This window comes from Pieris rapae, chromosome 19 (genome assembly GCF_905147795.1).
Source record: "Pieris rapae chromosome 19, ilPieRapa1.1, whole genome shotgun sequence".
NCBI classification, from domain to species: domain Eukaryota; kingdom Metazoa; phylum Arthropoda; class Insecta; order Lepidoptera; family Pieridae; genus Pieris; species Pieris rapae.
This window is the reverse complement of record NC_059527.1, coordinates 2,006,731-2,023,562: the sequence shown is the minus strand read 5'-3', so window position 1 is coordinate 2,023,562 and position 16,832 is coordinate 2,006,731. Positions and strand designations below refer to the sequence as shown.

The window sequence follows — 16,832 nt, the reverse complement described above, 5'->3', positions numbered from 1 at the left end:
CAGGAAGGGGTTTGACGTCGTGGACAACAATATACTAACGAATTTAAACTTCGATAACCATAAATTTGCTAGTTGTATGAAAGATCGCTAGCGGTATGTAGTGTAGAGTAATATCAACGAATCCCTGCTAGATGCCATTTTTTAGCAGACGATCTCAACTTACTTCTGTGAATCCAAAAGGTGCACCACTGTACGCGCTGGCATGGGGATTTAGACAGAGCATGTGCGTGAAGCTAAATTAGACCTCCACTTAAATATTTCTAAATGTCGCATGGTGACGATGAGTTGTACCAGTTAATCTTGTCAGTATATTTACATGTCGACGGGGGTTAAATGTGTTCATTTTTAATTTGATAATATCGTATTGGCTTAAGTAATACTATAATGATAGTGTATGTTTATATTATGTATGTATATATTTATGCGTTTTTTTAAATGAAAACTCACATTGCCACAGAAAAAGTATCTTGTTCGTTTTTGAATATTTAATGTTTAGTGTTTAGTCCAATACACAGATATTGCATTCTACAGTCATACTATAGAGTTTATTTTATGCTATGCTTTGAATCTGAAATTTTTACAGTCTGTTTGAGTGTGACCTGTGTCTATACCGACTACCGGACTACCTAGTCTGTGCACTTTGGTGCATGTGAAAAATGTGGAATTGTTATTATAAGTTTTCATGGGTTTTATTTTGAAATAAATAACAGCACGATTACAACATGCAGCAAGCTCACCGCCCTGGAAATTTGAAGCAAAGCAATAAGACCCACAAATCAAAACACAGATCGAAGCGGGGTATTGCTGCTGCTGTTAAAGGTTATTTTTATAAATTCGATATTTTTTAAATTATAAAACAATTCCTAAATGTATCTGTATATATTCACAGGCAAAGTCAATTTAAAGGAGTATGTACGTCGTAATCGCCATGAACTAAAGCGTGACGAGCGCCGACACCAAGCTAAGCAAATTCGTAAAAACAAACGGGACGACGTTTTAGCCAAGAAACGCGCACTTGGTGGTACCAGAAACCCACCGTTTTTGGTGTGTGTTGTTCCTCTAAATAGGCAGCTTGATGTACAATCTGCTTTGGCTATATTAAAAACTTGTTCTGAAGGTGCTATTGTAACACAAGTGCAAAATGGAGTTATGCATCTTGGGTAAGAATTACTCATTTGCCTAATAACTTTATATTTCATATTATTGTAATAAAATTACTGTCCACTGTGTACTTCTACTATTTATAATTAAAAAAAACGTTTTTCAGCTTACCTAATTTTAAGCAACGGTTTTCATTTATTGCACCTGAAATTGAAAATGACTTTGCACTTTTGGATTCATTGAAAGTTGTGGATACCGTGTTATTTGTCTGTTCTGCTCTGGAACCTATAGATGACTGGGGAGAAAAAGCTTTGGCCTTAGCTATGGCCCAGGGCATGCCAACACCTGTTGTTGTGGCCATGGATATTGAAGGAGTAAACCCAAAAAAACGGACCTCAGAAAAACAAAATGTCCAAAAACTTGTGTCAAAATGGCTGCCCGAGGAAAAAGTAATGCAGTTAGATAAAAGTTCAGATGGTCTAAACTTACTGCGTAGAATTGGAAATCAGAAACGTAATGTCATACATCATAGAGAAAAAAGACCTTATATGCTTGCAGAAGAAGTTGAGTATGTTCCCGATGAAGATGGTCAGAGTGGCACATTAAAATTAACTGGTTATCTTAGAGGAATGCCTTTAAATGTAAATGGATTAGTTCATATATCTGGTTTAGGAGATTTCCAAATGTCCAGAATTGATGGTCATGATGATCCACATCCTATCAACACAGCTAAAGATACTAAAACAAATTCTATGGACTCTGAAACTGTTAAAGTAACAATCTTACAAACTGCTGACCCTGCAAAACAAGAGACCCTTGTTTCTGAAAATATACCGGATCCAATGGATGCGGAACAGACATGGCCAACTGAAGAGGAAATAGAAGAATCAAATAAGCAAACAAAGAAAAGGGTTAAAAAAGTACCAAAAGGTTGGTCTGACTACCAGGCAGCATGGATAGTTGAGTCTGACGCCGAGGATGAAGATGATTCTGAAGTTAGTGAAGGTCCTGAAAATGATGATGATTTTATGTCATGTGAAGAATCAAACTCTGAAAAAGACGAGGAGGAAATAAATGACTTTGAATCTGTTACGGAGTCTGTAGTAGGTCCAACAGATGAAAAATATGATGAAACTATAGATGCTCATGAAGAGCATGAGATGTTAAAGAAATTGGCTGCAGCTCGTGAAGATCAGCAGTTTCCAGATGAAGTAGACACTCCTCAAGATTTACCAGCAAGGGAACGATTTAGCAGATATAGAGGCCTGGAATCCTTTAGGACCTCATCTTGGGATCCCAAAGAAAATTTACCTGCAGATTACGCGCGCATATTTCAGTTTGAAAATTACGATCGAACTAGAAAACGTGTTTTCAAAGAGCTTGAAGATAGTTTAGAAAATATGGTAAGTTTAGATCTTAAAGACATTTAGTGTTATGTTGTCCCCACTGTATTATTAATATTTCTATTTACCTACTTACTATTTCTTTACCTTGTTAACCATCTGTTTAAGTAGTTATAAGTTAAGATTAATTAGTTTGTTCCACTTAATGTATCCCTACTCTTAAACCACAAAACCCAAACCTTTAAGTATCAAGTCCCGATCCTTTAAAACACACTTCTTTTCCATATTCTTGAACTTGAACACTAGTTTTTATTAACCTTATTTTAAATAAAATTTTTGTTAGTATAATGAATATATATAATTATTAATAATAAAAATAAAACATTATTTTCAGTATGGCATTTATATAACAATTCATGTAAAAAATGTCAGACAAGATTTATGGAAAGTATTTAATTCTGCAAATCCCAACACGCCTTTATCAGTTTTTGGATTACTGCCACATGAAAACAAGATGTCCGTTATGAATGTTGTCTTAAAGAGAACAGGTGCAAGTGAAGAACCTATACAGAGCAAGGAAAGGCTGATTTTCCAAGTTGGTTATAGGAGGTTTATTGTTAACCCGATATTTAGTCAGCATACAAACGGTAGTAAACATAAGGTAATTAACTTTTTGCTTCAATAAACTTATATAATAGTATAAGTCGGAATCTTTTTACAAATTGGTAGTTATAAGTTGTCATCTTTATTATATGGTTTGTGTTTTTGGTTGATGAAGAATGTATTTTTTAATACAGTTGCTCAAAAAGTGGCATATTGCAGGGAGGTATAGCGTTCGGAAAGTGGGCTATTACACACTCGTGCTTTTTCTTTGCAATTCCCGCACTCGTGCGTTTTCTTTGCCAACTGTCAAAACAATGTCTATTAAAAGAAAAAACCAACCACGAAGGTTTTATTAAAAAGATTCATAGAAGTTTTTATGATATATGGTTTCTAAATATTATATAATAATTGGATTCAATAAGTTCGGTTAGGTTTCTTTTCATTTCATATCAATTTAAAAAATATTAAAAAGAATTTTATAATATATGCAAATACGTATTTCTAAAAAGTTTACCAATAATTGGATTCATAAGTTAGGTTAGGTTTCTTTTATTTCATATCAATAAAAAAATATTAAAAAGAAAAACTAACCATGAAGTTTTTACTAAAAAAATCACAAAAGTTTTTGTGATTCATGCAAATATTTAAAAAAAAAGCTACTACTTTATTTGTTTCAATATCAGATTTAATGATTGGATTCAACGAGTTAGATTTGGTTTTCTTTCAATAAAAATAGTCTACTGAAGAATTGGCTGTATGGGCCAAGTTCCCTTTGCCTACCCAGAATGGGTGAAGAAAAGAAAAATCAAGCTTTGCTCATATTCTTTGCGGTTGGCGCCATTTTCCAAAAATGTTCTTTCGAGTTGAGTTATTTGTTGCTCAAAATGAGTAATTTCGACGATATTTTATTTGATGGATACCACCCGAACTCAGTATAATTGCACAAAATGCTTCGGAGAACAATTTACCGGAAATATATAACATATCTACGTGCAATGGATTTATTCCGTAGAGAGAAGAGAAAAAAAGTAAATAGTTTAATTTTTTCGCAACTGTATTATGTAACAATAGTCGTTCAGTACACGTGCGGAACCGTCATTGCAACTTGTCCCGACTGTCAACCCTCACCTTCGGCTGCGCCTCGGCTCGGGTAGACATTCGTCGGAACTCGTTGCAATGACAGGCTTTCCGCACTTGTAATGAAATATACTATTTTAGTTGTTCCTGTGTTCCTCAGAAACTTGAATATAAAAATATTTTTTGATTTATAGTGTTTTCTTCAAGAAAGGCTTCAGGCCAGTAAGTAGGAAGACTGGTTAACAATCCTTCCTTTTACTGAATGAAGAGTGAAACATCCTTTCTTTATATATTACTAGTCAATAATTAAAATAGCTCTTGTCCAAATAATTAAAAAAATACATATGTAAAGCAGAATTATATATTTTTTTCATGAATTGTTTTTCAGTATGAACGTTTCTTTCAACCGGCGTCTACGTGCGTAGCTACATTTTACGCTCCCATCCAATTTAGTCCCTCTTCTGTACTATGTTTTAAGGTAATTAATAATTTTATGTATATAATACATTAGTAAATATATAGTATTGATTGTTGTATGATAATTAAAATAAAATGCATAGAAACAATGTACCTGTTCTTGCTGATTTATATTTTTAAGATATTATTTTGGAATCAATAACTAATATGCTTAATGTTTTTGGTGAGCAAGTGTGGTTTTTATTAATTTATCTTAACATAACTTTCAGGAGAAAAAGAATACAAATTTGCAATTAGTTGCATCCGGAGTACTGCTCTCGTGTAACCCAGACAGATTAATTATTAAGAGGATTATACTTTCAGGACATCCTTATAAGGTAATTTCTTTATTTTATAACTCCGTCTTTAGCCCATAAACAAAAGATATTTTAATTATAAACTTTTACAAAATCAGTATATAAAACTTTTTTTTAAAATTAACACAATGGCTTTTGTGCCCCCGGAAATTAAACCTGATACTTTATGATATATAGTCAAACAAGCTAACCGTTTTCGTATTTTAAATATGTTTTTAAATTAAATAATAATCAGCAAAAAAAGTTTTTTTTATAGATGGACACTCAATGCAATGCAATTTGTTGTTGACTTACGTTATACATATATTTTATATTTCAATAAATCATTAAAAATAAAATTGCAGGTACACACAAAATCAGCTGTGATAAGATTCATGTTCTTTAGCAGAGAAGATGTTTTATACTTTAAACCTTGCAAACTTCGAACTAAATATGGCAGAACTGGGCATATAAAGGAACCTTTAGGTGAGTATAAACACTAATAGGCTTATTTAATTGTACTATAAATGTCATTTAGTAAAGTCTGTGTCGTTAATTATTTAAGATTATTATTTTGTATTTATAAACATTAGGTACGTAACATACAAATTAATTATTCGGTTTTTTCTAAAACCGAACCCAGGACTTGATTATAAAGTATTGATTTACCAACTAAGTCACGATATAGTATATAACAATATTATATACAGTAGAAATAGATAACTATATATATATTTTTTTAATTTTGTCTAGCAGTTGTTTAATAAAACATCCTGTTTTAGGTACACATGGACATATGAAGTGTGTGTTTGACGGTCAACTAAAATCTCAAGACACAGTACTGCTGAACCTCTACAAACGAATGTTTCCAAAGTGGAATTACGAGAATTGTATTGTTACTGATCGAGATTGTAAAGCAAGTGATATGATGGAATAAATGTATATTATATATAATATTTCTTTGTTTTATTATCTTGTATACAGCGATTTAAGCACTCTATATTAATAAACACCCAAAAAGAGCAATGTCTAAATTAAGTATTTATTTATAATCTCTTCCAGACTAAGAAGGCCCCTAGTAGGGTTCTAATGAAAAGCCTGCCTGTACCGAAAATTTTTGGTCTGGAAAATTTAGGGTTAGAAATGTTATGGATAATTAGGGGTCTAGAGAAAGTTTTACAAGTTGCAAAAAACAGACAACCAGTCATTGGCTATAGTCAACATTTTAGTTTATTTCTATTGTTTAGTGACTTATTCTATAAACGTAGAAGGCGATAAAATTATTAAAAAGATTTTTATTTTGTTACGCAAAAGAAGTATAACTTCTAACGCGGGTACTTAAGGATAAGAACACACAGGTTTTATTTATTTTTTAGACTAGAATAAAATAGCGTTTTCACCGCAGACGATGAGGTCCCTTACTTCATACTTCGCTTAGTCAAGGCCCAAGGGTATGATAGATCATAGAAGCTCAATGCTTGCATCCCTTAGTTAAATTTAAAATTTAGTCTTTTAAAATTACATGTAGAATTGTTAACCTTCTCTTTATATGGATAAAGAGATTTCTCTTATAGAAAATGACATGCTTTTGAAATAAAACAAAGATATGTATTTCAGTGTTTATTGACTTATGAAGCGCAAACTACGCAGAACGTATGGGTTTTGGCGGTCTAACCTAATAATCTCTTTGAAGGCAGTGCGAACTATGTCCGCTACACACATGAACTGAGGTTTTTATACTAATATTCAATAAAAAATACATAACAAAATTGCGAAAAAAAAAAACTTAAACAATTTAACATAAGTTAACTGACTAAATCATAAACAGAACATGTGTGTAACACTCCTCAATTACAGGCGTACTAAGCTGCTCACATGAAAATGAACTTGAATTACAAAATTCAAATTATTCATATTAATGTACCAACACATATGTTTTTATGAGTATTTAAGATGACTATGGACATTAGAGGAAAACATTACGCGGTTTATGCATTTGTCAAAAAATAGGTGACAACTGACTGTCAAATAATCTATGGATAAGAAAAATTTATTATCTATATATTGGTGCAACCAAGTTGTACTATTAGGTGTCAAAATAATGTTTTCCATAATATAAGAGGATACGGACAATTTATACGACAAAAAGAAACTTACTTCTTTGATTTTTGAAGTATATAAATCAAAATATGACTTATTTATTGCACAATGACGATTGAAAAAATCCAAAAGTAAAGTATATTTAAGTTTTTTTAAAACTCTATTCAAATAAAACGTTTTAGAAACTCATCACACAGATAATAATTATTGTTAATCAAAAAGATAACTAGCAACTAAAATGAGGAGTAACAAAATGTCAACACTTCATTATTATTACATAAAGAAAAATATTCGATATTTTTAAGAACTTTCAATATAAATTGCAATCGTGAAATGTCAATATAGCTTTGTATTTGCAATAGAAATATTTTTCAAGGCATCGGTTCATAGATTAGGTTATTTATGAAGCTTTAGCTTTTTTATTGCGTCGCTTTTTGACGTCATTTTCGGCGGGAGGCTGTTTCGTTGCAGTGTTTGTCATTACACCAGATTTATTGTACAAATTGTTTAAAAACTCTTCCAAGTTTGGTTCTGGGCTGAAAATATATAATAAAAATAAATAAAGTGGCTTCAACGTGAGACTCAAATCCCTGTTGCTGTGCACCAATGGACTATGTGCGCATTTATCGTTCCCTTGAACCGTGTAACATCGTGAGGAAACCGGCTTGACTTAGGCCCAAAAAGCCGACGGCATGTGTAACAGAAGGCTGATCAACTACTCCATGAAACAGATTGAGAAAGAGCAGATGAAGAATCTCTGTAGCGCCATAGATTTATTCACTCAAAAAAAATCTGCTTGCCTCACACCCAAAAATTCGACGGCGTGTCTTTTATTACATATTGACAAATGATAAACAGATACAGAAACTAAAAACTTAAAAAGCTTGTTTGTTGCGCCACTTATTTTTTTTACGCTACGCAATTTTTGAAAAAAAAAAAAATTCTTGACCCCCCCCCCTTGTAACGGGCCGTAACGTTTTTCTGTACCCAATAGTAAAACGTTTCGTTACCACCCATTATAATCAGTGACTCACTAAACCGAAAAGTTGTTATGTGGTGTAACGCATAATTCAATCCCCGCCCCGCATCGTAACGTCTTACCCCCCCCCCCCCAATTTATTACGTAATACTTACGCTCCCTTACCAATTACCTTTCCTATTATCTTTATACCAATTTCTCAGGCATACTATAGTTCCGCACCGAATTAAATATACGGCCCTCTGTACTTATAAAATTCTTACCCAGTTTTACTCGCAAGATGAGCCGCAGGCGCCTTATTCCCGAGTACAATACGGTATTGTACGATGTGACAATCAGCGCGCAACTGTTTTAGGTTTTTTTTCTGTAAAATATTATTAGTATACTATAAGATTCCCTTTTGGAGCAGATATAGCGGTTAAGTGACTGATTCTAGTGGAGTTTTGAGATCATTATGTTATGGAAATCGTGAGGAATCACACCATAGACACAAATCAACGACATGTGTCAGGCATAACCTAGAGATTGCTTGAAAAAATGAAGATTAAGAACAAACACATTTTAAAAGACCCCGTTATTAATAAATTTGGCGGTAGAAGCAAAATATCTGATAAATGAGGGTAGTATAAAACTTTTTTTCTTTGCTACAAAGACTTATTCACAAAAATTATATACTGTATATAACATAAATAATATGTTTAGTAATAATCAATAATATATCGACCTATAATGACGTAAGTTTTTTGAACATAGGAAAGGCAAGTTCGCACTGCGATCTCAAAATCCTATGTTAATGAAAGGGTGAGACTATACAGTATATAGTCCTTTATCTTTTCTGGGTTAAAAAGTTGTTATTCTCAGCTGAAATGACAAAACAAATGAATGTGGATGACGTTCAAAGGGTACCTGACAAGTGGCCCATTGTGTAATCTGATAAACAGCTCCATCCATACACGCGTAGTACATCACCAGCAAGCCCCACATACTCGACTCTGCCCAGATGTCGCCCTACGGAAATAATCAAATATCGCGATTTCCGTCGATTATAGGGCGTACTTTTTTTATGAAATCTTATGATTAAGTCCGCTAGGGGCGGGTATACTTGATTTTCAAACATTAATAATGAATAAATATACTAAATTTTGTTGATATTTTTTACAGATATAGGTAAATTAAGTTATATACAACTCATTTGAATAACATAAATTACGCATGATTTCCTTCATTATTTAAAACGGGAATAATAATTTATACATTAGCCTTGAAATCTACTCTATTACTCACCTTACAACATCTAAATCTAAATACTACTAACTCACTTTAAAACATCTAAAGACTATTAAATTTCCACCTACGTTAAGGTTGAGATTGCATCAATCAGAAGCATTGACCTCCTCAATAAGAATATGTAACAAATTACCGGAAAAAAGGCTTTTCCTTAAATAAATTATTATATAAGAAATGTTATTACACTGTTACAGAGTATCTGACTTTAATTTCTTTTATAAAAGTTAATTATTAATAATGTTATGTACATTTTCCTCGCAATGTAATAAAAGCAAATAAATAATGTATCTTGTATGAATAGAAATATATTAACTATGGTGAAGAATTTCATAACATTGCTGTGGCTAACCAAGATCCTTTTAATAAATTATAACGTGTCACGTGTAAAATATTAACGTAATGAATGCAATAAAGATTTGAGTTTGAATAAAGATTTAAGTTTGAGTTTGAATAAAGATTTGAGTTTGAGTTTGAATAAAGATTTGAGTTTGAAATGTAGGCTGAACTTACTTCTTTAGCGGAGTGTCGAATCTTGCACTGCGAGCAGTATCGCGCCGCGTAACAGGGCCGGTCCGTCGCTACGCGTTTATGGCGACGTCCGCAGTTGGTGCATCTTCAAATATATATCTTAATATCTATTAACTATTATTTAAAGCATTATATTGAGACATACATGTGAGCTTAAAAGAAAAGAGCGTATCCATTCTTGAAAGGCCGACAACGCACTTGCGAACCTTCTAGCAACATTAGTGTCTATGGGTGGTATTTGACATTAGGCGAGCCTCCTGCCTGGTTGCCTGGATATAATGTCCACCTGATGTTACGCGATACCATCTATAGACCAGAAGATATTGCCAGAAGGCTCGCAAGTGCGCTGCCGGCCTCTTAAGAACTGGTTTGGAAGTACTTTAGTGGGCAGCTGGTTCTGCCTTAAGAAAACGCTTAGTTGTAGAACGACGACGTCGAGGTCATACGGAAGGTATTTCGTATTTGCCTCAAATATTTATTTATTGTTTTATTCTCAAAACTGGGATATCATTTAGTATTTTTGATTTTTTTCTATAGTTTAGTAAATAAACTTTTATGTGTGTGTATATGTGTGTGTATATGTATGTATATATGTATATACCGTATCGTGTTAGCGGCAAACTCCATTTTGCGATGCAGCTGTGCCAGCAGTTCGCTGAACTCGCTCCAGGCGGCTTCCACGTGTCGGGACTCACGCGCCTTGCGCTCGTACTCTTCCCGGCGCTCCTTTTTACATTATTTAAATAATATCTACCAAAGTAGTCGCTTTTATAAATATAATTTATCAAAGATTGACTCTCGCACAACATTCCCAAAACACATAAAAATGTGTGCGTTTCCCGCCTGTCAAAAGTGATAACATAATATAATCTAAGTTGTAGTATTCAATTCTGTAATGGTCCTTAAAAAACGCTTCCTTTTTGAAAGGAAAGCGTCTTCCTTTTTGTGGCTAGTGCTGCGAGTAAGAGTGAGAGAGGATGCGTGAGAGAAAGGGAAGCTAGACAGACTGGCACCGTAACGCGTTACGTAACGAAGCGGTTTAATGTCCCATAAGAAGTTATCACTTCAAGACGTAGTATTGCGTTTTTATTAATGATATTTTTAAATAAAACCTTTAATAATTACATAGTACTATTATGTCCGGCTCGAAGGACCATTACTACTATTGATTTTGTACAGCTTATACAAGGTCACTATTAGTGCCCTTAATAACATAATTTTTTTTTCACGCTAATCCAAGCGTAAATTAGTTGGCAGAGCACAATAAAATAAATTATATGGAAGGTAAACCGTGTGATATCAGAAATAAATCTAAGTAAGAGATGGTAAGAGAGTTTACCATTAATTAATGTATTTTCTTACCGGTTCGCCTATAAGATCGAAGGCATGTTGTAATATTTTGAAGGCTTCTTCGGCGCCTGGTTGCTGATTCTTGTCTGGGTGAACGAGAAACGCTTGTCGACGGTAATAACGTTTTATTTCTTCATCTGTACACATCTCGCTTACACCTAAAATGCTGGAATGATAAACAGATTGATACTTAGTAGTGCAAATATATAGGGATGCTGAAAGAACTGTATATTTAACGGCATTTAAGTTCGTTATATGGAAAGAAATAGACAAAAAAATGATAGTTTCACGGGGACAGGTGTATGCAATTATTTTCTTGTCTTGAATGAAGAAAAGAGATATGCTACCTGAAAGATATTAAGCGACCAAGCCTTTCAATTAAAATGATTTATTTCTTAATTATTATTATGCTTAAGCTAAAGGAGAAATAGAAATTCTAGGCTTTATTATATAATATCTAAACAAAAAAAAAATATTCATAAGATGTAGTTAATCGTCATTAAAGTGTTCTGTTTTTTTTTGTTAAAATTTACCTACTAATCACTACTAAAAACTAAAATTATAAAACCCATGCATAGTTGTGATGAATTTTAGATATTATACGACACTTGGATTATTAATTAGATATTATAGTTAAACTAAGTGCAATGTTATCTATATAATAAAAATGAAGCGCAAAACTCAAAGACCCCTGGACCAATTCCAGTATTTTTTTAAATTTATTCCTTGAACTCATGAGAAAAAAAAATTAAATAAACTAAAATTTTAGTTCTATTTAGGTTATTCCAAAAAGAAAACAGTCTCTGGGGTAGCATAGCACAATATTTCATACTTAAATAACGCGATATTTCATGTTTTCCATTTTATAAATAGATTGACACAAAGAAAAACAAAATAAATCATGGTTTTCGAGAAACAAATGATCGAGTATAGCTGTAAAAAAATGAATTTGGAATTACCAAAGACAAGAGATATTTGTGGTCAAAGGGGCCGATACGACGACGAAAAATCAATTTCATACGTACTACATAAATTAATTTGGCACCTGATTTGGCGATAATGACACTTGGCAAGGTGCCTAATAGATATTCATAAACATATACCTATATGGATCTTTCCCTTGGCAAGCCAGAAGCCGCTTCATAGCTTCTTCACCAGTCGCTGGTAGTGGTATATTTGCGTTCAGCTTGTTTGACTCGTTGTCGCTTTCCATTTCTCTCTCTGTAATAGTAAATATTGAATAATTAAAAATATAATAATTATAAATACAAACGCCTCTACTGCTGATAAATGACAATAATAATACTTCTATGATATCTATGTTGGCTAGCAAGCCGTCAGGGTGTCCTGTAGACAAACATATATACACATAAAAATGTTGTCTGCAAAAACCTTGGAGTTTAGGCACCTATCAGGAGCTGGATATATTTGGTAGTAGGCTGATAAATTTTAATGCCAATGTCATACTTGATCCTTTGTTTTGTTGGTAATATTCATGTATTATGTACGTATTTGTTGTTACATTAATAACAAAATTGTCATATATTTTAAATAAAAGACCATGTACATATACCGTAGATAATATTATGTGGTAACCTTGAGTATATAAATAAATAAAAGTGAATTTGGCCTATCAATGTGTTGTGTATACCTCTCTATATACAATAAAATATGTCAGTACATATTTTATTGTATATTTTAACTTTGTATTTAAATATTAATAGAATACATTTTATTTGTGTTCCAGTACTACATTTTGTATTTATTTTCTTATTTTATATTTTGAACATTAAAAACTTACTCATACATTTTTATTTTATAATAAAACTGTAATTATAATGATATTTTCTTTCTTTTCGTACAAAAGCGCAACACAAAACCGCAACATATCTTATCAATGGGTCCTATCATTTGTATTATTTCTAGACACTATATGTTACTGGATATGTAACCCAATAGTTATACTATAACAATTATTAAATAAATACATTTCATGAAAAAGTGACGATGCAAAGAGAATATGAGTAGAGAGTATTTTGGGTTTCTAGAAATAGATTACAGAAAGATTTTTTGAAATTGTAGAATTAATCCCAAGCACAGAGATAAATATTTATTAACATAATATAACTGATATCTATCATTTATAGCAACATCATTTAAGATGTTTTATCAGAACCATTAGTAACATTGATAAGATAAGACTTTGTTTCATACTATAATAAATTATAGTGCTATTTAATAGCTGATATATTCTCATATTCTTAATTATATAAAAAATATCATAGTATAACACTTTAAAAACTAATAAAATAGTAAGTTAAGATCAGGTCATAGTCTATTTGGCAGCATTTGTTTTACAGGTTATTAAAGTAAATAGAACATTTTATGGGATATTCTTTGGGATGTTATTGTGGTTATAAATAATACTAAAGAAACAATTGAGTGACAGGTTTATGTGAAAAAAAAATGCTTTGGAGGTTTTTTCAAATTACATACAATTAAACGGCTCAATAGAATGAGACAAGACTATAAATAAAATATGATTACCTTTTTTAAACCACTTCAGTTTTCTCCAAAAACCAAATCTGGTATGACCAAATTTTCTGTCAATATACGTAAGATATTTATTGTCCTGCAGTTTTGAAAGCCACTCCTTGCTGCGACTCCATACTGCTTGACAGCTAACATATGATTGCGTAAATACTGATGTACACCTGGAAAAACAGAATTAAAGATTGAGTATATTAAAGAATAAAGATGGATAGAAAAAATTCATGCATTATAATATCATTTCAAGAAACTTTTTTATAAAAGCAATGAATTTGGAGACTAAAAATAAAATGTTCACTTAATGAAAACTGATACTAATTTCAAGGTTAAAATGGAATTTTTGTAACTTACAAGTCAAATGAAAGGTGAAGACTCATATGACATACATCAGATAATAAATAAAGCAACCAGACAAGTGCTTTCCATGTTGCATCTCCCCAGTGTTCCAGGTAGCTTTGAGCTAGCCCCAGGTACCAAGGCTTATTACGCCTTACTTTAGTCTGTGTTGGAGACTTTTTGTCCTTCACAGGCTTGATAGGTTTGTGGTAACCTCGGGGCTCTCTCTTCTTTTTAGATTTTCCATCACTTTGCCCATCTTGGAGCACAAACTGTGACTCTTCTTCATCCTGCTTAATGTCGTCGACAGTTTCAGAGGCTTTAGGCTTTTCAATTTTTTTCTCTTTCTTTGGCTTTTCATTAGTTTTGATGAAGACAAACTGACTTTCATTTTCTTGATTTGGAGAATGCTCTTCTTCATTTGTTACATCATCAAGAGAAGACCATTTGCGAGACATGTTGTTACGTCTATTTTTGGATTTTTTATTAGGCTTCTGACATTTTTCATTATCATCAGTATTGATGTCTCCAGAGTCACTTCCAGAAGAAACTGTGCTAGTTTGTTTCTTCTCACCTCTGTTTTTATCATTATTTTGTATTTTTCCACCAGGTTTGTCTAGTTTCTGTTGTTTATTATTCAGTTTTGTATCTATGTTGTTTTGAAGTTTAGTTTTATTTAATTCAGAGTTTGTGTTTTTGCTGTTTTTACTAAGAACATCAGAATAACTGGGGCGCATAGGTTTCACTTCAGCTACTATGCGTTTTTTAGTACTTGTATCAGCTAAAGGACTATTTTCATTCCTTTTAGGAGATTGGTCTTGTTTTAGCTGAGCATTGAATTCAGAAATCTGAGGATTAGGTATCATTGTTATTGGTGGCTCAGGGTGATTTAAGGGATAATTTTGACCAAATGGAGAATATGTTCCACTGGAATTTGGTTCCCAATTGCCTAACACTTCCTTTAAAAAGTTCGAAGTAGGTTGATTAGCCGCAGCATTAACATCTTGATTATAGACTGTATTTTGTATAGTAGCTGTTGGTGCATGAGAATTATGGCTCCTAGCAAAATCTTGATTAAGTGTAAACATATGTGGGGGTTGGGTAGGATGTACTGGCTTATCACAAAGCCCTTGATTGTTACTGAAGAGTTCATATTGGCCTGACATTGGAAATATTAGTTGTTGATTGTTTTCATCATAAAATACTCTGACCAATTGCCCATTACCTAAATTAAGCATTGCATTGCCATAATTCTGTCTCTGATATCGATTGACATTGGGCATTGTGTTGAAAGCAATATTTTCCTCCTTATTAGGCGCGATATCGGGCGCCTGCACGTTGTATTGATTCTTGTACACATCGGTAGTAAAATTTGGACTGGTGTATAGGCTTTCATTTAGAACGTTTGTTGAAGGTGATATAGTGTGGTTTATATCTGGTAAACTATGATTTTCACCGGTGTCACCGTGATATTTCCATGCAGAGTCGCTAAACCTCGGATCATCTTTCGGCGACCTTGCCATGATTGGTAATTAACCAAACTCACTTGTTTTATTTTTGATTTAACACTAATTTATTACCACTTAGAGATTTATCATTTTAATAGCTACAAAACGTAGTTCTCTATTAATATTTATGAATTAAGTTTTGAACGCGTGAAATGTGAAATATTTTAATAGTTGACAGCGGTCAGAATTATTAAACAATAAACATGACTGCTGACATATGGATGACGGGATAACCATGACAGACAAAAAATATGCTTAAATAGTTATTCTGTGCAAAGATATTCGTAGACTATATTATTGTCAAATGGCGCTTCTTATATGTTTAAAGCAAGAACTAAAACCATAATTAAAAATAATAATTGATATAATAAAAACAGCGTTCAAGTGTATTTATCCGCATTCAGATTTCAACCTAAAATACTAATTGGCTATGAATGTTAATATCTATTAGTAATTGGTATCATATTCAATAACTAGGAAATTTACTGTATTATGACCGTATTAATATTATTTAATTGTAAATTTATAAATATAATGAATATTCTATAAAATATTTTTTGAAATCAAATGATTACAAGTGTAATTTTATTTAAATCTTAAGCACCTATTACTTTGATGACATCGTATTTATAGCGGAATTATGTTTGGTTTAATGAACATGGTATTAGCTTTATAAACATACCTTGGCGAAAAATGCAAAATTTTAAAAAGTTAAACAGAACAAGATTTTGTCCGCCTCAACAAAGTTAACATTTTTAATTTTTACGTTCCTTTAAGGTTTACGCATCCCAAGTTATAGGTTCAGATTTATAATATTAGTGAAGATTCAATTTGAGTTACTTTCATTATAAATTATCCTTAATGACTTAAAAATATGTTTAGATGTGAGCGTAGGTAGATAATAAATTATATGCCTATTTTCAAATATTTAATATTTGTCTTTTATTTTTACTAACAAAAGCACATGGTGTTTTAGGGTCCATAAACTCAATATTAAAAGCAACTGCAAAATAATTACACTCATTGTACCATATCCTAGGTATTAAATGTCTATAATATTTGTAACAAAATAGGTACATAGTATAAAAATAATAGACCCGGCAACTGATTTGCAAAGAATCGTAAATCGTTATTTGCAATTAATTTTTAATGTTAAATAGTGATACAGTGAAACTTGGTTAAGTGGGACCTGGATAAGTGAGAAACCTCCATAACTGGAACTCATGCTGAGTTCCCAACACTTTGGCACTGAATTACCTCTGTTAGTGGGACGAGGTAAACCTCTATATCTGAGATTTGTTCTTTCGATTTATCATCA

The 16,832-nt window shown here is 32.3% G+C and overlaps 2 protein-coding genes across 2 annotated transcripts; one reads left to right on the top strand and one right to left on the bottom strand.

Annotated features, from left to right (window-relative positions):
- Positions 1 to 605: 605 nt before the first annotated feature.
- LOC110993501 (pre-rRNA-processing protein TSR1 homolog) lies at positions 606 to 5,832 on the top strand. The gene is made up of 8 exons (XM_022259788.2): positions 606 to 819; positions 890 to 1,160; positions 1,268 to 2,504; positions 2,839 to 3,105; positions 4,513 to 4,602; positions 4,811 to 4,918; positions 5,242 to 5,362; positions 5,659 to 5,832. Exons 1-8 carry the CDS (start codon positions 723 to 725, stop codon positions 5,811 to 5,813), a joined length of 2,346 nt encoding a protein of 781 aa, XP_022115480.2. The 5' UTR covers positions 606 to 722; the 3' UTR covers positions 5,814 to 5,832.
- A 651-nt stretch (positions 5,833 to 6,483) lies between these two features.
- Positions 6,484 to 15,693, bottom strand: LOC110993498 (dnaJ homolog dnj-5). The gene is made up of 9 exons (XM_022259787.2): positions 14,022 to 15,693; positions 13,668 to 13,834; positions 12,224 to 12,341; positions 11,133 to 11,286; positions 10,372 to 10,496; positions 9,753 to 9,855; positions 8,862 to 8,963; positions 8,219 to 8,319; positions 6,484 to 7,512 (listed from the first exon to the last, which is right to left on the bottom strand). Exons 1-9 carry the CDS (start codon positions 15,527 to 15,529, stop codon positions 7,377 to 7,379), a joined length of 2,514 nt encoding a protein of 837 aa, XP_022115479.2. The 5' UTR covers positions 15,530 to 15,693; the 3' UTR covers positions 6,484 to 7,376.
- Positions 15,694 to 16,832: the final 1,139 nt, after the last annotated feature.